The sequence below is a fragment of the Triturus cristatus genome, chromosome 5_1 (genome assembly GCF_964204655.1).
Source record: "Triturus cristatus chromosome 5_1, aTriCri1.1, whole genome shotgun sequence".
Lineage (NCBI taxonomy): Eukaryota > Metazoa > Chordata > Amphibia > Caudata > Salamandridae > Triturus > Triturus cristatus.
Genome location: NC_140587.1, coordinates 417,013,279 through 417,037,459, shown reverse-complemented (window position 1 = coordinate 417,037,459; position 24,181 = coordinate 417,013,279). Strand labels below are relative to the sequence as shown.

General features: G+C 45.4%; 1 protein-coding gene across 3 annotated transcripts in view; it reads left to right on the top strand.

Moving 5' to 3' along the window:
- SPAG1 (sperm associated antigen 1) overlaps positions 1-24,181 on the top strand; it is a 1,022,992-nt gene that overhangs the window by 151,246 nt on the left and 847,565 nt on the right. For all 3 annotated transcript variants that reach the window (XM_085605177.1, XM_085605176.1, XM_085605178.1), the window contains 2 exons: positions 6,053-6,181; positions 7,905-7,972. In XM_085605177.1, coding sequence (XP_085461303.1) covers positions 6,053-6,181; positions 7,905-7,972 — 197 coding nt within the window. The remainder of the gene's footprint in view (positions 1-6,052; positions 6,182-7,904; positions 7,973-24,181) is intronic.

Here is a 24,181-nt window from a genome sequence, read left to right as displayed (position 1 = left end):
CGCTCTTCTTTTTGTCAAAGGGACAGACTGCCACAGCAGGAGTGGCTCAAAGGGACAGACTGCCACAGCAGGAGTGGTTCCAGTTATGATTGACCACAACACAAGCCTTCCTCCAGTATGTTTGTGTTCCCACCACCAACCCTCAGGAATATCAGCAATCCATATCTCCTGTGTTGGAGGGGGTTACAGTTCTCACCCCCCGGTATTTCCATGCCCTTGTTTTTAAAACTGAAATCACAAACCTACATGTTATGTATCATACACAGGTAAGCATGAATTCCAGGACCCACATGCAAGTATCACGCGCTGTTCAGCTCTACATACAGTCCATGCAGGCCAAGAATGAGCTAAGTGCACAACCGCTGAACTTTACATGAGTTGGCCCGTAGGCACAGCTCCCGTAACGTAGGTAAAAAGGCCTGTTCACAGCACTGATCACTACTTAACAGAAAACTGGTATGCTGCACCACAGCGCTTATGTCACCTAAATCCAAGGAAGGACAGTAGCCCTCTACCACAATGTCTAACAAGACTGAACTACCATGAGGCAGGCCTTGGTGATGGTGCACACACATGATCTGTGTTCGCCTGTGACCAGGTGCCCTGCATGGTGCACAAGGTGCACCATGCAGGGGACCTTTTCATCCAGTCTTGATCTTGGCAAAGAGTGTGGCAGATCATGCTCACTCAAGGTACACCTAAAAATAACAATATTATAATTTCCGTAAAATAGTGCAAAAAAACAAATATAGATTCTTAATGGCACAGAAGTTGAGCACACCACATACTACACTTACCCTGGGCACATAATACGTGCTTCTGAAGGTACAAAACTGGCAGCAAAGATATTTCCAGAAAAAGCCTTCTACATCATTGTTTGAATGGAAAAGTCCCCTGTATGGTGCACCTTGTAGCGATTTGTGAGTTGAGATTGCATCCTTGTCTGGCTCGCCTTTCCATTCCAACTTAGAGTAACTTGGTTTCTAGTTCTGGTGCCAGATTGAATCAAATTCCTTTCAGAATTCAAAAGATCGAGCAATAGGTTTCCTCATTTGTGTTCTTTACAAGTTTACTGGTAAGAGTCTGTAATGTGAAGAATATGGTTTCTGGTTTATATTTGAGTAGCAAACCGATATGGCTCCGATGTAAAATGTTACTGTCAGCTAGGTAACTCCGCATTCTGTGATTCTTAAGATGGCAAAAAACGGTTGCTTATTTTACTGTTTACACAGATTTCCCTGTAGTTTGGATTCAGTTCATCAACATATTTGAAAACAGGAGCCCTTGAGATCACATGTCTAAGAAATGTCCTGATTGTAGTGTGATATTGAAATGTTTACTAATGCATTTTGGAATTTGGTGTGAGCTGTGTTGAGCAACTTGTTTAGTATTTCATCTGACTCACTTGAATCTTTTACTTTTAGTTTTCAATTCCCCTACAGTTACATGTTTGTCTATGGATTTCTGCTGGTCTTTAATTCGTGCTGGATATTCAATCTGGTGAGAATGCTATTCTGGTTTTCAGCGGGGATATGTCTGTATAGATGTCTAAAGTGGTCTGTTCATGCCGGAAAATGTTGGATCGCTAGTTGTGGGTTCCCACTTGTTTTCAGTTTACCTTTTAGATCCCAGAAGGAATTGCTATTTATTGCCGTATCTGACTTTGATGCTCGTTTTCCAGGTTTGGCAGGTTTTTCTGTTTTTGCTTTCATTTAATTTTTTTTACTTTTTACAAACTATGTATCTGATTAATAATTGTCTTGAATTTTTTGGGGTTTTGTATTTTAGTGATTCTGTTGTTGCACTGGGCAAGGTTTTAATTGTATCGCGGGCAGCTGGGGTTATATGGCCTGCCGTGTGATTTTAAGTTTATAAGGTTGTCACTGCCCATGCATCTTAAGACATTGGGGGTGAACGATAACCAAAAATAGGTTGTTCCCTTCCGGTGTCCAGACAAATGTAGGAGAAAGATTATAAACGTTTTTGGGTGTTGACATTTTTGTTTCACAGTTTTGAGTTGAATTTCTTTGTACATAACTATTTGATAGTGGGCTGAGATGGTTAATGTTCTCTGCCACTAATCTTGGATCAGTGTTCTTATATTTTGTCATCCTGCCGCTCTGAGTTGAGTTGAATGTAAATTGACTGATGACATTGCTTTTCCTCTTCTTGCTAAGAATAAGCAGTCCTAGACTTCTGCATAGTTTCAGTACCTTCTTTCTATTTGAATAGGATATTTTTTCACAGCTATTACTGTGTGGTAATGGTTTCCCCTCCAAGTATAAATATGTTTCCCTGGTTTAAAGGTCAATTTTAATCTGCACCAGGATGTGCAATCATATCCTAGCAATAGATAATTTTTATCCTGTCTTTTCAAAAAGGATTTATGCCTGTTTCATTGTGATGTGGTCTGTATAATTGTGAATTAGACTGAATCTGTGCAGGACATGTAGACTGGACAGTAGACGTCTCACTGAGTTTGCATTGACTGATTTGATCCAGATGTATGTAGAGGCTCTGTTTGCTGGTGTGAGAAACTCCGCCGATCCGTCCTCTTGCCACCTCCAGGATTCTTCCACTGTGACTGCTTCCTTAAGTCTTTGTTACAGTAGGAACAATAAACTCTGTACCCAGGGAGGGAGCCATTAATAAACTGTTTGGCAATCCAGAATCATTACTTCATGACTAACCACCCTCTACCAAACATCTGTCTTTTTCATTTGTTTAACCCTGTGCATTGCATTGCAGCTTGTTCTCGTGAGAGACATCATGATTGGGGATCAGGAAATGTTGGTGTCTAACAATCCTCCTTGTGATAGGCTGATATCTGGCTTAAACTATTAAATAAAATCATGTGTTCTCTCTCTTTCTATGCGTATTTATAGCACAACACTAAGTCAACGAATCCTCGTCGGGGGTAGTAAGCACTGTATAAATACAGTTTATAGACCTTCCGTTATGAACAATCACTCGGGCGCCCACACCAAGTTATGTGTGAATCGTTGTAGACCCGTAGCCTAGTTTACATCTCTCAGGGTTATGTGCGAATCGTTATTGACCCTTAGTTTGATTGACCTCTCTTCTGGTTAGGTGTGAAATGTTAGTGACCCTTAGTCTGATTTACGTCTTTCCTGGTTATGTGTGAAATGTTAGCTACCCTTAGTGTGATTTATGTCTCTCCAGGTTATGTGTGAAACGTTAGCAACCTCTAGTCTGAATTACATCTCTCATGGTTATGTGTGAAACGTTAGTGACCCATAGTCTAATTTACATCTCTCCTAGTTATATGGGAAACGTTAGTGACCTGTAATCTGATTTACATCTTTCCAGGTTATATGTGAAATGTTAGTGACCCTTAGTCTGATTTACATCTCTCCTTGTAATGTGTGAAACGTTAGCGACTTTTAGTCTGATTAACATCTCTCCAGGTGGGAGAGGTGTTATGCAGCGACTTCTGTCTCTTCGACACCAGGTTCTCGGTACCCTATCTTAATCCCTGTACCTGATGTACATAAACATGTCCCCAGACACGGCAGATTTATTCTGTATAAGGGTTACCACTTTTTTTTCTTCCATGGCCAACAGCCAGCTGTGTATGATCTTTTTTGTTTAGAAAGGGATTAGCGAAAGATTAGTGAATGTTTTCAAAACATATTGATTCTAGAAGAAACCCTGGAGTGACCACTTTAGTATAAAAGACTCTCACTCCCCCTTACAAAGTAGAGGAGAATTCCTTCCAGGCTGGACCGAGACTCTACAGGTTGATCCTTCGACAAGCAGAGACCTGACATCCCTTGCGGGGTGTCATCCTCGACGCAGAGACGGGGTCCTTCATTCAGAACCTTCAGGTGAGGGGTTTACGCTTCCCCGGGGAATTCTTGGATCCATTAGGATATATCCTAGTACTTACATACACATACTTCACCTACATATCTAGGCACATTTAGGTAGGCTACGCATCGTAGGAGTATGCCAATGATATTGTTTTATATAATGTGCTTTTATTCATCTTATTAGGACTATGGTAGAAATGTATCTACTATTTACGATATTGGTGCTAGCGCTCACATTTGCCTGCTCCTGTCTTTTGATTGTCGCAGCGAATATGTTTCATACTAGGCTAACATTTGACCAATAAATAATTATTGAAACCGTTCCAATCGTCATTCTATGTGTATTCTGAGAAAAGTAAGCACGAGTGACTGAGCGAAAGATACCGTATTGTTTTCCACAATACCTGAGGAATCAGGGTTTTCATGTTCAGTGGTTGCCAGAAACTACATACACCACTGTAGAATACAAGGGGGTGGTAGTGGCACTGTAGAGCTAGCTGGTCTAATGACTGACTCATCCTGTAGGGGGGTCCAGAGTCTGTCTGCACACCAAGCACAAAGTTTAGGTCATCCAAAACGCGCAGGTCCTTGGGGGTCCTAGGAACTACACCACAGTGCTGGCAGCAGCTCAGCATCATGAGACTGTGAGCAATAAATAGCTCACTTAATCTCCCCGATAGCCCCCCAGCACCTGGATACCCTTAGGGGTAATAGGTTTGTGCTTTACAAATGTGGAATTATTAATATTATCCAGGTTATATGTGAAAGTTAGCCACTCTTAGTCTGATTTACATCTCTCTAGGTTGTGTGTGAAATGTTAGTGACCTTTAGTCTGATTTACATCTCTCTGGGTTATGTAGCAAACATTAGTGACCCTTCGGGCCTAATTATGAACCTAGCGATTGGACCGCCAGGCTGTAATGTCGGCGTTCGGGAGACTGCTATCAAGGCAGCGGCATCCCAACTACCCTATTTTGACATGACCGCCTCAGTGAGGTAATGCTTGGCTCATAGGAAGAGCCTGTAGCATATCCTGCAGCTGTGGAAGCGCCATCAGCATGTTGGTGCACTGTGTGCCTTGCACCTTGTCGTGGATGGCACACAGTGCACCCACGACAGTGCTGGAAGTAGAGGCATAACGTGTGCCCTCGCCATACTTTGAAATGGGTTCCCTAGCATGCCATTCCGACAGCCTTTCCATGGCGGGGTTCCCCCCTGAACAGGTTGCCTGCCTCTGCACTGCTGCAGTACACTTCCGCCGGACACTGCCGATTCCCAGACCAACACCACCGCAGGATCCACGATCCTGTCGGTGGCAGTGGTCTTGTGGCAGTCTGACAGCCCCACTCCTAATCAGGCAGTTGGACTGCCACCGATATTAGTGTAGCAGTCTAACCATCAAAGTCATAATCAGCCCCTTAACACTGCTTAACAGCTGTCTTAAATGTGCATGCCTATGTAGCTGCGGCACGACAAATTCAACACTATTGGAGCACTTCACTGGCCTCGATGAATCACACCCATCTCTCCCCACATTAAGGTCACATACCCCACCCATCACTGGCCTCGATGAACCACACCCATCTCTCCCCACATTGAGCTCACAGACCCCACCCAGGCATCTCTCCAGTTACACACACAGGGTTCAGGTGGCAGACACTCTAGGACAAGGTAGAAGCGTTACGCAGCTGCCCCAGTAACAGTGCCGGGCTGTAAACATACCTGATACCATATTGTAATCTGCATAATGTAATCTGTGATATTTAAGTTAAGTGCCACGTAGCACTGTAAGGCCATATACGAGTGCACCTGTGCAATATTTATCGCACCCGATGAAATATAATTTAGTGAGGTGTGATAAATACCCCCTATTTACACGTTTTTAGCACACCAAAAACAACATGCCCCTGTATTTATCTAGCACTTTTACCTGTGACAAACCTCCGTGGCTTTGACTTTCTGAAATGTACCTGGGAAGGCCATTTTCATCACAGTCCATTTAATTGCGATATGTGTGCTAACATTAAATTTTCCAGTGTGAATTGATTTTATTTACTATTTTAGACCAGTATGTGGTTAGTTCCAATAGTCCTCAGTGGTGGGAGTTTGAAAGGATGAAGCAACCCTGGTCACTGATGTGGAATCACAGTACTGTTTCCCATGGCCATTCTTTTGCGTTATCTGGTAATGTAATCAAGTAATGGTTTGCTCTTTTTTAGGACTGGCTAACTGATATTAAAGCAAAGGAAAAAACAATTAATTTTCAGAAAATGGAAAATGCATTTGAAGAAAGTCTAGAAAATGTGCCACCAGTTCGTAGTACTAAAAGCTGTGCTTCAGATGTCAAGGTAATTTTAAATTATTGAAAAAAATACATTGTACACATCTCTCTACTGCAATTTTCCTGTTGGTTTACACAAACAAATGATCTACCACTATTAAAAGTATACAGTTATTGGATTAAATAATCATAATTAACCCCTTCGCCGCGGCAGGTATTCCGCCGCGGCGCTGGGGGGGGTTGGGGGCAGTTGCGGGTCCGCTGTGCTCGTGACGGAACCACTCCGTCACGAGTCACGGTTGAGCTGTGCTCATGACGGAGTGGTTCTGTCACGTCTCCGCCCACTGCGCTAATCGCCCGCACAGGCGGGGAATTAGCGCTGCGTGGGCGGAGCGGGCGCCAACGGCCGCAGCATGACGGAACCACTCCGTCATGAGCACAGCGCAACCGTGGCTCATGACGGAGTGGTTCCGTCATGAGCGGGGAAGAGGTTAAAAAAACTCTGTATGTTAATTTTCAGCTTTAAATCACTTGTCCCTTAGATACGTGTGTGGAGTGTTGACAGTGCAGCATAGTGGTGTCAGTTCTTTAGTTTGTAAGTGTACAAATAAATTATCTGTTGTATAGAAGATAATTAATTACACACACATTTGAGAAATATAGAGCTTCCCTTTGTAAGTGTTATGTAGGACTAAAAATGCAGATTTTGGAAATCCGTTACCTTCCTTTTTTTTGTTTGAATTTTTTTGTTAGGGTTTTGCATACAACATTCCATAATGTACATCAAATATATCCTCGATTAATCACTTTTTACATCATTGTAAAGTATCATTACTGTTTACAAAGGGTGATTGCATTGGTTGCCTAGTCCCTGGAACCCCTTGACCTTGCTAAGATCGTAAATCTACTACTGGTTTGTTCCAATGGGCTGTATTGTACACCATTGCGACTGTACCGGTGTGTCACGTGATAGCTAGGGTTAGCTCGTTCTCCCCGTTTCTGTCTATGTAGCTCTTCCCTTATGACGTATGTGAACATCTATTCCGTTTAACTAGTGTATCGGTTTTTGAACTGCCGATGGAAATAACTATGAACTGTGGGAAGGAGAGGAAAAACGATAAAGAAGGATAAAGAAAAAAGGGGGAGGAGGGAAATGAATAAGAGGAGCATGAGAGGGGGGAGTACATGTAGGGCGGGCAAGGATAAGCGGTCGTGGTGGGTGGCGCGTTGACTGTGTGTAGGTACGTCGGATGCGTCCCGAGGTGATCTAGGGGGGAAGTGGGCCTTCATAAGGGCGAGCGATAAACTCAGGGGGTCTCGCCCATCTCTCCTAGTTGATTCTTCTACTTTTCTATTGTACCGCTATCATTGTTATTGGGTCCTGAGTGGTGGGGGAAAGGGAGGGGGTGTGGGGAGCAGGCTGCGTCATTTCCCGTGTTTCCCCATCTGCCTGCTCCTGCTTGAAGTGAATTAGGAGCTGCGCCCATTCCATGGATATTGGATGTTTACGGGTGCCCTTTACCTCTTCCTCTCGTAGTGTCTCTTCCTCTGCTGCACCCCATTTGAGTAGTGCTCCCGCCCAAGCTGCCTCCTTCCGTTACTTTCCTTATACGTATAGTATAATATTACCTTAAATTGGCTTCTGTATACAGCAATGTCAAATAATGGCATGGAAAATGCTGATGGAAGAAGGCAATATAAAGCAGTTACAGTTTCACCCAATCATACGTTTATAAGAAAGAGTGGTGTTTACTTTTGTATTGACTTTGTTGTCTATGTTTCTGTTACAGAATAAAACACCAGGAAATACATTGGTAAAAAAGAAGAAAACACCTCGAGATTACAGGGAGTGGGAAAAGTAAGTTTGCATACCGTGTCGCATTGCTGGGTGAACTAAAGGATTGTCGCCACTTTCTCTGCTTTGTTTGAATAGAGATGAAATCAAGGAGAGGCTTCTGTATTCTTCTTTTTTTGTTATTGTAATTGTATTTATATAGTGCTTACTACCCCATACGAGGTGTTGAAGCGCTTTCTGGCAGGCAGCAAGCTACTCTGAAACCCAAAGGTGGATTAGTGGTGGATTAGGAGGAGGAAATATAAATTGTTATTGGGAGTGGTGGTAGCAGTAGACATGGGATTCTGTTAGTTGGATGAATAGGATAGAGGATAGATAGCGGAGGGAAGAATTTGGAAGGAGTTGTTTGGGAGTTCACAGTAGTTAAAGTGGTTTGAGATGAGTTAAAGTGGAGGTAAAGGAAATTTTAGAAGAGGAATAGGATGAGTCATATGGTGGTGGCTTGATGAGGTTTATGGAGATTAGTAATTTTTTATTCTTCTCTGCAGTAGGAGGAAAATATCTAAATATGCAGATACATGACCACAAATAAGAGATACACATACACAGAGATTTTAACATAATACGCATAGGGGGAAAAACAGGATATATAAAATTGTACTGGAAATAGTCTCATATGTACATGCATTGATAAATATTTACAAACTCCGGCTTTCAGTTTTTGCTGCAAATTAATTCAGAGACTATTTAACGTCTTGAATGTTTACCAATTATAGTTTTACCAGGAAGAAGTTGGAGTGGTCCCTTTTTTGCCATTATTTATAGCTAGAACATTTACATTTTGTTAGCTTTCTTAGTGGCATTTGACACAGTCAGTATAGTATCACGTGCAATCCATTTCTATGCGTTTCACATTTTACGTGCTGTGTTGGTTTAAATCAAGTTTTTCGTCACAGCTCAGACTTAACATTCAAAATACTTTACCATGAAAAACATTCCCAGTAAAAGGGGGGACTTGGAGGTCAATTATTTTTTTTGTTTTACTCTCCTTGAAACCTTTGTAGCTCTCATTAATCATGATAATGTTGCCTACCATGTGTATAACTGACGAATATGCATTTAATGTCTGTTGATGCAACTAATCTTTTCAGACGAGTGGAGACATTGATAAAGGTGACCGTTATTTATCTTAAACTATGAAAAACGTGGTGTATTGCTGATACAACTTTCAAGTATTGAAGTATCTTAACAAGTACCTTAACATCGCATCTGGTCTTTTGACCAAGACGCTTAGGCCGACTCCTCTACACTCAGTCCCTTTCACCCCAGACTTTCCCTCAGATTTACTGGCTTACCACCAAAACAGAATAAAAGTGAAAGGAATTCTACCAAGGTTTTCCTGCCACACTTCTCTAATTCATAAAAAATAGGCATCTATCTTGACTTGGAAATAAAAAACTGTTCCATTTTAAAGCCTGTTTGAGTTTTGAATTGTTACCAGTGTGACAAAGGGCAGTTTATAAGACTGCAGGTGTAATCCGAGTGCGTTTTCTGTTTATAATTCATCATTCACATGCAATTTAAGGTTTAAAGGTGCGTCACATTTAAAGGTATTCAATTAAAATTGCTACCGCACGGGTTACAAACTTGAAGCATTGTGTTGTGAAAAGCAGTGACAGTTGGTTTGCACATGGGATAAAGACCCTTTATATTCAGAGCCGTACATCCTGATGAGGAAGCAATATTTGTCCATTGCCTGGTTGCCATTTCCATTTCTCTTCCCCGCTGCATGTAAGCCTGGTCTTACATTTCCTTGCGCTAACCTGCTTCCCTGAAGAGCTCCTTCACCAGCAAAAAGTTACGACAAACTGGCCACTATCCTTTGCTCAATGTAATTCAAAAGGTTCAAGGCTGTCCCAGCTCACTACGTTTACTGTGATTGGTCCAAGTTTTCATCATCTCGGGAGTTTGGCCACATCAGTTTTGCTGACCCTCTGTATGTGCTCACTCATTGATCCATAACTACCTTTTTACCAAATGTACATGTCCACCTTGTTTCAGTGAGCAAGCAACCAGAAATGTTGAACTAGTAGAAAAGCTAGCTTACTAAACACTTCTTAGTCAGGACAGAAGTTTAGTATTTTGCTGCTTTTTCTTTACTACTCTAAAACTGCAGCCTAAAAAGCATTATAACAGGAACAAACCTCAATAGCCAGGATAGCTCAAGGCCAGTCATATGGGGAGAAAATAGGCCCACAGACATCATAGAAATCCTGTGCAGAGCCTCTTTCTATGCTATCCTGCAGACCTGGGATATGGGTCATCTTGATCCTCTTATCTTTTTATGGCAATTCTGTTCTTTTGTTTTATTGTCTTACTCTTGCACTAATTCTTGTCTCCATATATCATTGGTTTGTATCTTACCTTGCTTGTATAGATGTTTAATAATACCTCTTCTTACAGTGAGATTTATATTTTGTTATCCCTGCAGTGCTTGAGCCTTTAGCACTGTGCAGACCTCTTGTTTCAGCTACCTTCAGGGTTTGGACCTCGTTCATTCCAGGCTCTGTGAGCTTTCAGCCTCAGGCCTGCGGCTCCGTTTAACACCATCTTTCTTCTTTGTCCTGGAACTCTGGGTGCCTTGATGAAGTGGCAGAGTGTTCACCTTCATTCTCCGCATCTGGGAGTTTAGGAGCACAGTAGTTTATGAGAGAGTTCAACCAACATCTTTGACTATTGACACCCTCAGTCTGTGCTCTGATTTGCTGTTGCCATTTCCTTTTATCCCTCACAGCACCAGACCTTGCAGGACTACAATAAGATGCATATTGTTGTGCTAAGGAAGCAATCTGACACTTTACAGCATATTCTTAGAAGCACCTTCATATGAGAAGTCTGGCACTAAATCCGCTGAGTAGGCATTTATTATAATTCCACAATTGTTGATTACAGTGCTTGGACCATCCTTTCATGAGAGGAAGGAGAACTCTTAATCACAACATAGTCACTAGGGAACCTCACAAAGACTTTGGCTCCTTTCACACACGAATATGGGCAGCATCGATTCCGCTGTCCCCCCAGATGCTTTTGAAAAACTCAAATTGCTATTTGTGGCCGAAATGTTAAAGCGGTTACCGGCTGGTATAATCTGACCAAGAACCTCACAAGCCGTCAACCTGTCCAACCCCTTTGCCCAACTCTGATGACCAAGCAGGTGACCCGTATCGGTTTCAAGATCAACAGCCTTGGTGACCCTGACTTTTGGGGATAACCCAGTCGCTCCAGAACCCCAAGAAAGGTCTCTTTTTAGGACATGTTGAGTTCGGAGGATATTTATCCACAGTCATTAAAATTGACTCCTCTGAAATTAGACGCTTATGTACAATTTCGCCTCCGCCAGGCATTTGAAAATGACATCTACAGCTGTCTTAGAAAGGAATATGCTTGGTCATTGTCAGAAGGTTAGGTGAATGCTACGTCTGAGTACCCAAGATTTTTACATTTATAGGGAAGAGTGTGATCCCAAGAAGAGTGTTTGTCAGTTCTTTAAGCCCTGCCATGATATATGGCCACTGTTGCCCGTCTTCTCACTCGTACCAATGAATTCCACCGGGCCAAAGATGCAAAGAATTGATCCAAAAGGAATAACTGCATCTTACATCTGGTGGGCTTCCCGGAGGACAGCAGAACACAATCGACCAGACGAATCTTTGGAGGAATGGATCAAAACATGGATGCCAACTGATAAATTCTCGTCCTGGTTCGCCCCTCAGAGCACTTGCTCCTGAACCCCCTCATGGCGCAATACGCAGGCATATGATTGCATGGTTCTTTAACTTCAAGGACAGAGATTCTATCCTAAGGGAAGCTCGTTCACAACTTGACCTCTGCTACCAGAACTCCAAAATCTTGATCTTCCCGGACTATACGAGGGAAGTGCAGGCCCGCCGTAGATCCTATGAATCTGTCAAACAAAAACTACGAGCCCTGTGGCTCTCCTAAGCTCTCCTTTTCCCTGCACGCCTCAAAGTGATATTTGAAAGCAAGACTCATTTCTTTGACGCACCTAAAGCCGCATGGGATTGTCTCACAGAAGAAAAACAGATACCACGTCTGACTGGAGCTTTCCTTCCTTCGACTGGTTGCGCTTCTGGGGCTGCTTTAGCCAGGAATGCCCATCAGTAAAGGATCCGCACAAGATCCTGCCGCATGAGATGCAGTATTAGGACTGTCTCCCCCTCTCCCCTCTGGCAGCTCAGACTCCTCGATCCAGCCGCTCCGCGAGGGACTGATCGACCTCCCAGTGGAGGCCTCCCAGATGCTGGCCCGGGTAATGATGAGAGACTGAGTCAAACACCTTTTATCTGAAAGTCTAGGGTCGGGACATACAGATCCTGGGACCCACCACGGATTACACGGTGGCAATAACACAAAACAAAGCATTGGCTAGTTGACAGATTTCTACTAATCCAAATATTTGGAGGGGTCCATCACTCCACACCCACTATCAAGACTTCATTTTCAGTTTGGGTTTGTTGTTTAGGGGAAGAGATGCTTTGGGGGTGGGGGGTAGTTCTTGGAGGGTAATGTGGATGCGTCCATGTTCTATGGCGGCCTTATGTTTTTCCATGATTGTTGTTATGTCTTTCCTTTTAAGGTTGTCACAGAGTCCCAATATAGACTTCATTTCACCACATCACATACACACCACTTTCAGCACCTCAGCCTGTCCAGGGTCAAAGTATATTCTTGGCCATGCACTTAATCTTTTTCTTGTTTAGTCATGGCCCCGTATGAGGTGTTATCTTGGAATGTAAACGGTCTTCTGGACCGGATTAAACGCACAGCTGTACTGTGATATGCCCAGTGTTTTTTCCCTTCAATCTCGTTGCTTCAGGAGACACATCTGATGGGCACTAACTATCCGTTTCTAAAGCAATCTGGTTTTGACAGGTTATATCATGCAGGATATACCCGAGGGTCTTGTGGGGTGGAAATTCTATTATGATGCTCCTTCCCTCTAGTGGTGACTCAAACTTGGGCGAATTCACAGGGCCGATATCAGCTTATCCCAGAGACATTCGAGGGTAGCCTCATAAATATCCTGTGCAGTTACGCTCGCCCTACATAGCGTGAAGCTTTCCTTGCCTCGTGTCTCGAAACTTATATCACATATCCCACTGTGTCTCACTATTATAGGAGGAGATTTCAACATGGTTATGGACCCGATATGGGACTCTGCGGGTCCCTCCTCTAAATCTAGACGTGAGGGGCCCACCTCTTTACAATGATGGGCATCCACTTTAGGTCTATGTGACGTGTGGAGAACTTTGAATCCAAGAGCGAAACAATACACGCACACTTCTGCTGCACATGATACACACTCACGCATTGATTTGCTGTTTCTACCAGGCACAGGCATCCACTCTGTCTTGTTGGTACAGATACTAGCAAGGGGTATATCTGACCATGCCCCTCTACTTGAGGCTCGGGCTTTGCTTCTGGAGCTGCAGCTTTCTGGGTCCAACCACGGAGTCATCGGCAGAGAGTTGACCTTGCTCTGTGAAGAGATCAGGGTCCACTCCCTTGATAAGGCAAAGCAACTCTGGCGGGCCTCCATTACTATAATATATGGATGGGGTGATAGAAACAGTAAACTCTTGCATTGGTTAGCCTCTAGATCCTTGATGGGATGGATTATACCAAAAATAATGGATGCCCACGGCGCCGTACAAAGTTCGACCATCGGCTATTACCCAGATCTTTGCTGACTATTACTCCTCTTTCTATAGGGTGTTCCACTATACCCAGGCTGAAAAACTCTTGCCCATCCATAATGAAATACCACTGCCCCACCTCTATATCACGGATATTTGTGGCCTAGAAGAGCCACTCACTCTTGAGGAGATAGGAGACGCAAACTTGGAGATGGCCTCTGGGAAAACACCAGGCTCTGATGGATACCCAATGGAGTTACACTACAAATACAGAAATCTCCTGGCGCCCCGTCTCTTGGTGCTTTATCAAGAGGCCAGTCAAGCAGTAGCGGTTCCTCCCTTAAGGCGGCGGAGCGTTGCCCCGCCTGCTGCGAGCACAGCAGTAAACCATTAATAAAATAGTCTCATGAGTCATTACCATTTAGATGTGCGTGTGAGGGTGGGGCGGGGCTGGTTCTGCAGCAGGTATAATGGCTAATGTGCAGAGGGCGCATGTTGGATTGGCCGGCTGTCCAGCTACAGCCAGCCCAACATGCGCAATTATGCCTGCACCTATAGCAGCTGTGTTAAACAGCAGTGGGATTGCATAGGCAGGCTCCCAGTCCCTAAAGGAGTGCTGGGTTAGCTTCTCTATCCAATCCTGAGGCTTCTTTCAAGCTAAAAACAGCTTGAGACCAGTGCAGTAGGATTGATCAGTTTCACGTTGAACCGGAAGTTTCATAGAACTCGCAACCAACCTTTAGGCGCGGTTCCAGTCTACAGGAGGGAGGGAGTTCAATGTACTGGCGCAAGGACGAGATATCCTTTTAATCCACCTGCCGCATTGAGGGGACACACTCTCAAGCACCAGTCCTATCCCGTACAGAGCAAGGACTCACCAGAGAAAAGACTAATATATTAAATAGGCTGCGGGTAGCATGACCTTCAAACACTGGCCCTGCTCTGAACATATGTTCGTCCTCTGAACTTCACCAGAAACAAGATCGGGCAGTAAGTAAATGTTTTTTTAATACAACTAATGAGTCGAGGGGGTGTAAGGAAGTGGGTTTCTGTTGCAGTAACCCCCCCACTTTTTGCCTGATACCTGATGCACTTTTCCTTGGTGTGCCCTGGGTCCCTGCCAATCAGGTACCCAGGGCCTGTGTTCAATTCCCTAAAAACTGTACTAAAGCCTAAACCCAATTGGCATCTCTGGCCACATGTCAGCCCCAGGTAAATGGTACCCTAGGTACCCAGGGCATTGTGACCAGAGAAGACCCATAAGGGCTGCAGCACTTATTGTGCCACCATTAGGGGCCCTGTACCCTGACACACACACACGGCCTTTGCAGGCTGAGTGTCCTGGTGCAGAACGTAACACAGAGTCGACATGGCACACATCCCTGTGTGCCATGCCCACAAACCCACTGCCCTGGCATACATCAGCCACCCCTCTAGCTGGGTGCCCTATGCCAGTGGTGAGGACACAGGTGCATGAGCCCTGTGCCCCTACAGTACCCAGGGCCATTCCTGGGCACTGTAAGTGCAGTGATGCCATTAAGAGTATATGGTGCTGGGAGGTTGTCATTACGAACTCCACAGCACCATAATGGCTACACTGAAGACTGTCAAGTTTGATATCAAACTTCTCAGCACATTAAGCCCACACTGATGCCAGTGTGGGATTTAATGTAAAATGCACTACAGAGGGCATCTTAGAGATGCCCCCTGAAACCTAACCTACAATCCACGTCTTGTCTGAGAGGCTGCCTAGGATGCCACACAGCAGACATGTTGCTGGACCCCTGGGTGGAGAGCCCCCGCTCTCCTGGGCCTGAAACAATGCACATCCTGGGCGAGGTGCTAGGTCTCCTCCCCCAGGATGGGCATGCTGCCTTTGTGAGCTTCTTCAGGCCACTTGCTGTACTCAGCAACTGGCCCCCACCGGTTCTGACCCCCACTCTGGCGAGAAGACTGGCGGGAAACCCTACGTTAGGAAAGGGGGTGTGCCAGCCTGTGCCAACTCCACCCCTCAGGTGGGAGAGGCGAGGTGAAGCACAACTCTGGGCTCCGACCCTGCCCAATCACAGCTAGGCTCCTGCTCCCCTCCCACTGGAGAGGAGCAGGATAGGGGGTGTACTCACCCCAGGACAGGGACCCATTGGTCCCTGGCCTCACCCTACCTGTAACGCCCCTAAATTTAGTATTCAGGGGCACCCTTAACCTTCCTTCCTCAGATCCCGATTCGAAAACAAGCAAGAAGATCAAGAAACCAGAAGACATGCCGCGCAGCCGCTAAAAAGAGGACGACACCAACTGATTTGGCCCCAGCCCTACCGGCCTGTTGATCCTTGAACCTGCTCCTGTGGAACTCCTGCACCTTCAGTGGTCAGCAACCTCAAAAACCCCGTAGGACCTGACCACCTTGAGACTCTACCAAGACTGGACTCCCTCGAGCAGTGGTTCTGCTCAAACAGCAATACCCCTGGTGCCAGCCAGGAACCGCGAATCCAGCACACTCTGCACCCGCCAAGCCCGGCCTGTGCCTGAGTGGACAAAGACCCTTAGGATGTCCCTCCGGCGATTCTGACTTGGAATCCAGTGCCCAAGTACCCTCCTCGACGACCCAGACGATGCCTGCAGCCTCAGAACCAGGGACCCCTCCATCCGCGCCAAGCAGGAGGTAAGATTTTCCAACATCAAAAGACACCCCTGCACCCGGCGCCCCACGGCCCCTTGTGCCCAACTCCTGGGTGCCTACCTATCCTCCAAGATCCCAGCTTACCCCTCGAAGTGTTGGTCGCTCCCGAAGTTCTTCCGTCCCCGAGCCTGCAGCCTTTGTTCACTTTCCAAGATCTCCATTGAACAACATTGAGCGCCCGACGGCTCAAAAGCACCCTGCACCCAGCCGCCCGAGTGCCCCTGGCAGTGCAACCTATGCCCTAATCTACTTCCCCATTTACCCTGAGCAAGTGACCAGGAGCCCAGCTCCCACACCCGCGTGGCCTGCTTGCCAGCAGCCACCAACCTAAGGCCCCCTGCCTCTCATTGGATAACATTGGGCCTAACTACCTCTGCACCCGGCTGCCGCTGAGGGTGTACCAATTGTACCTACCTGACCCTGGGAGACCCCTGAGTCTATGCCCAGAACCTTAACCCTGCCAGTCGAGTACTTACCTAAAAGCCGATAACTCACTTTTCTTCCATAGGCTAACATTGACTGGTTTCACTTGGAAATTCTTCTAAGTGTGGAGTTTTGGAACTTTAAAATATTCATCCAAAATCAGCCGAACAATGAATTCCGATTTACTCACCTGTTATCAGGAGAGACCTCAGTGCTGCATCTTGTAGCTCAGTACTGACCCTGAAAAGTAATTTTAACCGTACTTACCAGTAACTTGAATTTCCTTCCATAGGATATCATTGCCTGCTTTTTGCTGAAAAAATTTCTAAGTGTCGATTTTTGAAACTAACAAATATTCTTTAAAAATCGTCCCAACGATAAAAACGTAATTACTTACCTGTTTTAGATAGATGTCCCAGTGCTGAACCTAGGAGCCCAGCACTGGATTACAAAAGAAACTAGAACATACTTTACCCGTAACTCTAATTTTCTTCCATAGGAAACCATTGACTGTTTTTCTGTGAAATTTCTTTTAAGTGTTGATTTTGCAAACTTATAAATATTCCTTAAATATCGCCTGTATAACTTAAACGCAGTTTCTCAACTGCTTACAGGTGGTACACTAGTGCTGGATCCAGGATCCAACACTGACCTAGAAAAAGTAACCATAACCCCACTTACCTGCTAAGTGAATTTCCTTCCATAGGATAACATTGGTAATTTGATCAGAAAAAGTTTCTGTCAACTTTTAAAATAGCAAAATATTGCTTAAAAATCACAACAGTAACTAAAACATATTTACTCCCTTGTTTCCAAGACTGAATCTAGGATCCAGTCCTAGAGTTAGAAAAGTAATCCTGAAAGTAATCAATTGCATATAACTTAAAATTCCCATTGAGCTCAATGTATTATTGTGTTTGAAATTGTGTTGCCGATTGCAACAAACTGTAACTATTGCATTTCAAGTCAATTGCCTCTTGCAAAGTATTTAACTAAAGCATCTCATTCTGAGAAAGTACATTTTGATACCTCTTGTTGGTTGTAAAATAAAACAACCATATATTTTTATATACAAACCATTGGCCTAGAGTTCAGTTCTTGAGTGTGTGAGACCATTTGCTGACTGAGTGGGTACAACAAATGCTTTACACTGTCCTCTGATACTGCCTTACTGCTCGACCAAGCTACCACTTTGGACAGTAAGGTTATATCTAACTTTAGCCTCTGCCAAACATCTGGGGACTGTGGACACACTGTACCTATCTGTGAACAGTATATATAGAGCCACTTTCTCACAGGGGGTTATACACGGGAAACCTCCTTCTTTCTATATACAAGACAAGATTAATGCCAGCGTGTATACAACAACATTATGTCGGTTCGGCTCTCACTGCTGGCATGGAAGCATTGACCAGGCCAGATAAACTTTTAAGATCCATAGCGCCAATGAGACCTGGCGAGCAACCGCCCTTCCTTTCAGCTCCGATCCTCGTCTAAGGCCGTGACTATTTCAGTTGGACCTTGTTGTGTGGAGAGAGCGCTCCACTGAAATGATCTGTTCCTTTCACCTGGAAACCACTATGTGCGGTGAAGATGCAGACGGTGCTTTGCAAAATCTGCCTCCCGGGGGCAAGCAGGGTTCTCTGAAGCAAGGCATCAAAGACCAGCGGGTCACACTGCGTTTTCACCTTTCATAACCTGCCAACACTATTCGACTTTAGATTTTAGAAGATGTGTTTTCATCCCTTCTCTTAACATGGACAAATACGACTGTTTTAGCATCACTTGCGAAAAAGCGCGGCTGCTGACAGTTGGTGTGAGCTGAAGTCCCAATTCCATCAAGGCCAACGCAGCCTATCATTTTGAGGTTGGTAAATCCAGCAGCAATAAACTGGGTAAGTGTAACGTGATATTTGTTGAGATTGTATTTTAAGCACACATGGTCATTGGCGTTGAAACATACTTTTATTCAGCCTGGCTTGAGGTGCCAGTTTCATCTTGTCAAGCTGCAGCTACAGTGGCCTCTCGTTTGTGGAAAAGCTGCTAGCTGATTTATGGCTTGTTTAATCTGGTCAACTTAACCCTGTCCCGAGGTATCTGGTTTCATTTAAAATAAGTAAAGGGAAAACACACATGCAATTAAAGAGTTGTGCTTTGTGTTCACAGTTACGCGCACAAGCACGCAGATGCACACGGGCATTCACTGATAGTACACACAGGTAAAGTGGTTGCAGAAAGTAAACTCCTGAATTGCGCAATGGATGCATGCTGTATACTATGACGCAGCCTGATGCATCTTGAAAAGTGGTGGGATTGAATTTTTTTTTTTTTTTTTTTTGACATGTTTTTATTAGGGTTTTGCATATATTACATCATATGAAACATTCACAGATATGAGTCTGAATCGCTGTATTGTAACATTCTGGGTCATTGGGAAAGACATAGTGTGTGGAAGCTGTAGTCCATTAGCCATCGGGTCTTCCCCGATGGTTCGAGAGATCTGTCCTCCCCTGTGCTGGTGTCATCTGGTCTCCCTGTCTAATGCCCTGGTCGTGTCTATATCTGCCGTCTCGATCAGGGGTGAATTTATCTTCCTATCTCGGTCTATCTAGCGTCTCCTCTTGTCTCACATTCCCTAGCATGTCGTGTAACTAGAACAACAGAATGTAAACCGCCAACTGGGATCATCTACGCCTGTGAGGCTGTTTGGAAAGGGCCCTGGGGTAGGGGGGGGGCCCCCGAAACTGGGTATGTTATGGGAGGAAGGGAGGAGGTGCGTGAAGTGTGGAAGGGGGGGAGGGGGGATGTGAGGCCGGCGGGCGAGGTGCTCCTATGACACAGTATGTACGGGTTGGTGGTAGGTGTGTGTGGTGTGCTTGAAGGCTCCCCAGGGGGGAAGGGAGGGGGCGGGTGGTCGGATTGCCATTTAACGCCCAGCCGGGGGACCGGGTCTGCACATGCCTTCGCTGCTGGGTATGTTGTCTTTCCTATGGGTTGTTTGTGTCCTCCGTTGATCCGGGGTGGTCGGGGGGGGTCGCCGGGGTGCGGGGAGAGGGTTGTGACGTGTCTGGGGTGTCTCCTGTATTGTCTGCTTGCTTAAACAGGATGAGGAGTTGTGCCCACTCCATGGATATCGGGTGTCTGCGGGCGCCCTTCGCTTCCTCCTCTCGTAGCAGGTCCTCCTCCGCCGCTCCCCACTTGAGTACCGCGCCCACCCATGCCGGGCCGGACGGCCCCTCTGGGGCCCTCCAATGCATTGCGATGTTTCTCTTCGCGAGGAGATGGGCCAAGGAGGTGAACTTCCGCTGTACTTTCGCGGATTTCCTCTTCGGGGCGATCCCCAGTGCACATTCCTCCCATGTGGGGGTGGACTGGAGTTCGGTCGCGGCTCGAACGGCTCGGTGTACACCGCCCCAGAAACGTTGTACGGCTGGGCAGACCCAAAACATATGTTTGAAGTCGGCGTCTGCCTGGTGGCAGCGGGGACATTCGAATTGTGTATCGGGGTAAAATCGGTGGAGTTTGGCTGGGGTAAGGTACGCCCGATGTAGGATATTAAATTGAATATTTTTAAAGCGCGCGTTCCTGGACACTTTTTTCGGTGACTCCAGGGCTTTGCGCCACTCCGCATCATGGAATGCCCTGCCTGCATCGTCTTCCCACGTCTCCCGCAGTTTGTCCAGGGTGGTGTCTGTGAGCTCCCGGATCGCTTTATAGAGCCAGGTAATGAGATGGCTGCCTGCTCCCATACGCAGCAGTGGTGGGATTGAATTTATATGAATACTTGGCACTGGCATTTGTCCAAATTCCTTTTTTGTTGAAACTGAAAGCCATGCAAAAAGTGTAAATTACTGGTTTTCTTGTGAAGGCATACATTTTGAGGTGAAATATTTTCTCCCCAGTCATTGCTGCCTGCTGGAGTGTGTAGAGTGAAAGTAAACCTAAATAATGCCATACAGTCTCGAGGAAGGGAAAGCTGTTCACAGTCGGTGACATTAACTTTTTTTTTTTTGTAAACAATTTTTATTAACATGAAATGGACACCTTTTAGCAATACAGGTTGCAGTATCATGACATAGATTATTATCATAGCGATTAAATTTAAACACTCTTTTTGGTGCTGTTATGCAATTACATCCACATACATTCACAGTATTCACAGCTCTACCTACCAATCCTCCCCAGTCTCTGTTTGTGTCATTCTGTATGGTATGCTGATTTCCTTGTTTTATTCCCTCAGCTCGGACTCTAAGTCTGATGAGGGGGGTTCGCATATATTGCCCCTGAATGTGTTCCATTTTCCCCAGATCCTCTGCCATCTCCGGGGGCAGCCCCTGTTTATACACACCACCCTCTCCGCCATCATGGCACTGTCTAGGTCTCGGCACCACCTCATGTGGGATGGGGCTGACTGCGCCCCCCAGTGTTGCGCGATATTCCTTTTCGCCAATGCCAGTCCTAAGGCTACCCAGGTTTGGTCAGCATGGTTAAGATCCGTAGCATCCCACACATTCAATAAACACATCCGTGGCTCTGGCAGGACATCATGACAAGTAACCCTGGAGACCGTCGCCATAACCTCCCTCCAGTACGAAGTAATGTCCGGACAGTCCCATATAGTATGAAAGAAGGTGCCCTGGAGGCCACATCCTCGTAGACAGAGTGGAGTAACTGCCTTTCCTATTTTATGAAGCGTGTATCTACTGTAGTATATTCGATGCAGTATTTTAAGCTGCACCAGCTTTATTTTGGATGGGATCGCCACCTCTCTCAGGTATGCCAACACCTCATACCATTCCTGTTCGTCCATTTGTCCCACCTCTGCCTCCCATTTCCGTTGAAGGATCTCTGTGGGGTCTTTTTGATAGTTCATCAGTTTTCGGTATGTCAATGATATGGCTTTCTTGGTTAGGTGGTCCATAAGCAACCGGTCCTCGAGCGGGGAGGACTCGGGCACAACGGTCCCTTTGGGTATCGCTGTCTGCAGTGCATGCTGTATTTGCAGAAACTTAAAAAACTCCGTCCTCTCCATCTGATACTCTGTCTGGAGCTTCTCAAATGGAATCACCTCACCTTTTTTCCAGAGGTCACCGACCCTGGAAATGCCTATGAGGTCCCACCCCGCAAATTCTTTACTTAGGTGCCCCATTCCTATCTTAGGGGAGACCCATAGCGGCGTCTGCTGCGTGATCGTCCCCTCCCATCCCAGCCTGCGCTGCGCCGTGTACCATATCTGTACAGTATGTGCTGTGGGGCCTGTTAGTTTATTTTTCCTGGATTTAACGTACAGGGCGTGGAAGACCCCTTTGGGCCCCAGCATGTGCCTATCCATGCGTAGAGTGGGGTCACTTTGTGGTGCATGTAGCCATTGATTGACTAAGATGAGCTGGGAGGCCCAACAATATAGACGTATGTTGGGTAGCGCAATTCCCCCATCATAGTACTCAGCATAAGTTTGCAGAGAGCGATTCGGTGAGGCTTACCCTCCCACAGCAGGCACCCCACCTCCGCTTCGACCGATTTAAAGTAAGAGTCTGGGACCTCAGTGGGTGCATTCTGCAGTGCATAGAGGAAGCGAGGGAGAGCCATAATTTTGAACAACGCCGCCCTCCCCAGTAATGTCAGCGGGAGGGACTGCCAGTATTTGACATCGCTTCGCAGTCTTTTTAGGGGTGGAAGCAAGTTGTGCTCTAGGTATAATGCTGGATCAGGCGTGATGTTTATGCCCAGGTATTTAAAACCCTCCTCCGCCACCTGTATCGTCACTCCTTTGGGGAGTTGCGGTGTTGGTCCATGCAGGACATAGAGCACTGACTTTGCCCAGTTAATCGAATAACCTGAGAGCCTACCATATGATTCACAGATGTCTAGTAGTCCACCTATGGACCGTTTTGGCCGTGTCAGATATACCATAATATCGTCTGCGTATAGTGAGATATGGTCATCCCAGTTCTCCGTCCATTTTAGTCCTGAGATAACAGGATCCTGCCTTATCCATGCCGCCAATGGTTCCAGCACCAGGGCGAATAGCAGTGGAGAGAGAGGACACCCTTGTCTAGTTCCTCGTCCCAATGCAAAGTCTCTTGACAGTCGGCCATTCACCGCCACCTGCGCCAGAGGCCCTGTATACAGCAACCGCACCCACGCGCAAAATTTGGGCCCAAAACCCAAATGCACCAGCACTGGATATTCACTTTTAATGCAATTGAATTTGCCTTCTGTATTTTCTTTATGTGTTAATTGACAGTTATGTCCAGTGCTGATGGTGACATTCACATTGGAAGCAATTAAATTTGCTTTCTGCGGGTTTTCAGATTGCTTGTGTGCTGTGTGCGACATTTCCATAGTTTCAGTGTACTGTACATTTTGCACACTACAGTAACTGTTAAACATATTTAATGCAGAAAGATATGTGGCAGTTTTCAATGCATTTAGAAATTTCAAGACTACATGTTCACAAATACATTATCAACTTTCTTTCTTTCTCAAATGTTCTTTAAATGCACCATTTGCCACTGTTTTCTTCAAACTTTTCTCCGGAGGAGATCCCCCATACTCCCTTTCTGTTGATCGTGCTGGTGCCATTTGCTTGCTCCCGATGTGACACTCATACACAAGTTTTACGCCCTCACCACTTTCAAATGTCACCAGCCACCACTGGTCAAAGGGACTCCCTTCCCTGAGAGCTTAATGAAGCTACAATTGTGGTCATATCAAAGATTCATCCACCATCCATCTCCTGTTTGGATTATTGACCTATATCAAAGGAGAGGTGAAGATACTGGCGATGGTATTGCCCTTTTACCTGTGGTCAGTCACTCGCTCCTTAATTCACCCTGACCAGTGTGGGTTCATGACCACCAGAAGCACAATACACTGTCTGAGATACCTGCATGTCTCATTAGCCCACTAACAAGAATTATCATCTCTATTAGCATTGCTGGTAATGGACTGCGTAAAAGAGTTATATTTAGTAGATTGAACTTACCTGACTAAGGTGGTGCAAATTCTCTATCCCAACCCAACGACTCGAGTGATTTTGGAAGAGTTTCCAATTGGCTGGGGAACCAGGCAGGGATGTCCACTCTGTGAGAAAGTGGCTCTGTATATACTGTTCCCAAATAGGTACAGGGTGTACAGAGTACAGAGTCCACAGTCCCACAGGGGTTGACAGAGGCTAAAGTTAGATATAACCTTACTCTCTAAAGTGGTAGCTTGGTCGAGCAGTAAGGCAGGATCAGAGGACAGTGTAAAGCATTTGTTGTACACACTAAGTCAGCAAATGGTCTCACACACTCAATAACTGAACTCTAGGCCAATAGTTTATATAAAAAAAAATATATGCTTGTTTTATTTTAGAACCAACAATTGGAATTAAAATATACTTTCTCAGAATGAGATGCTTTATATCAATACTTTTGCAAGATGTAATTGACTTTTATAAACAGTTAC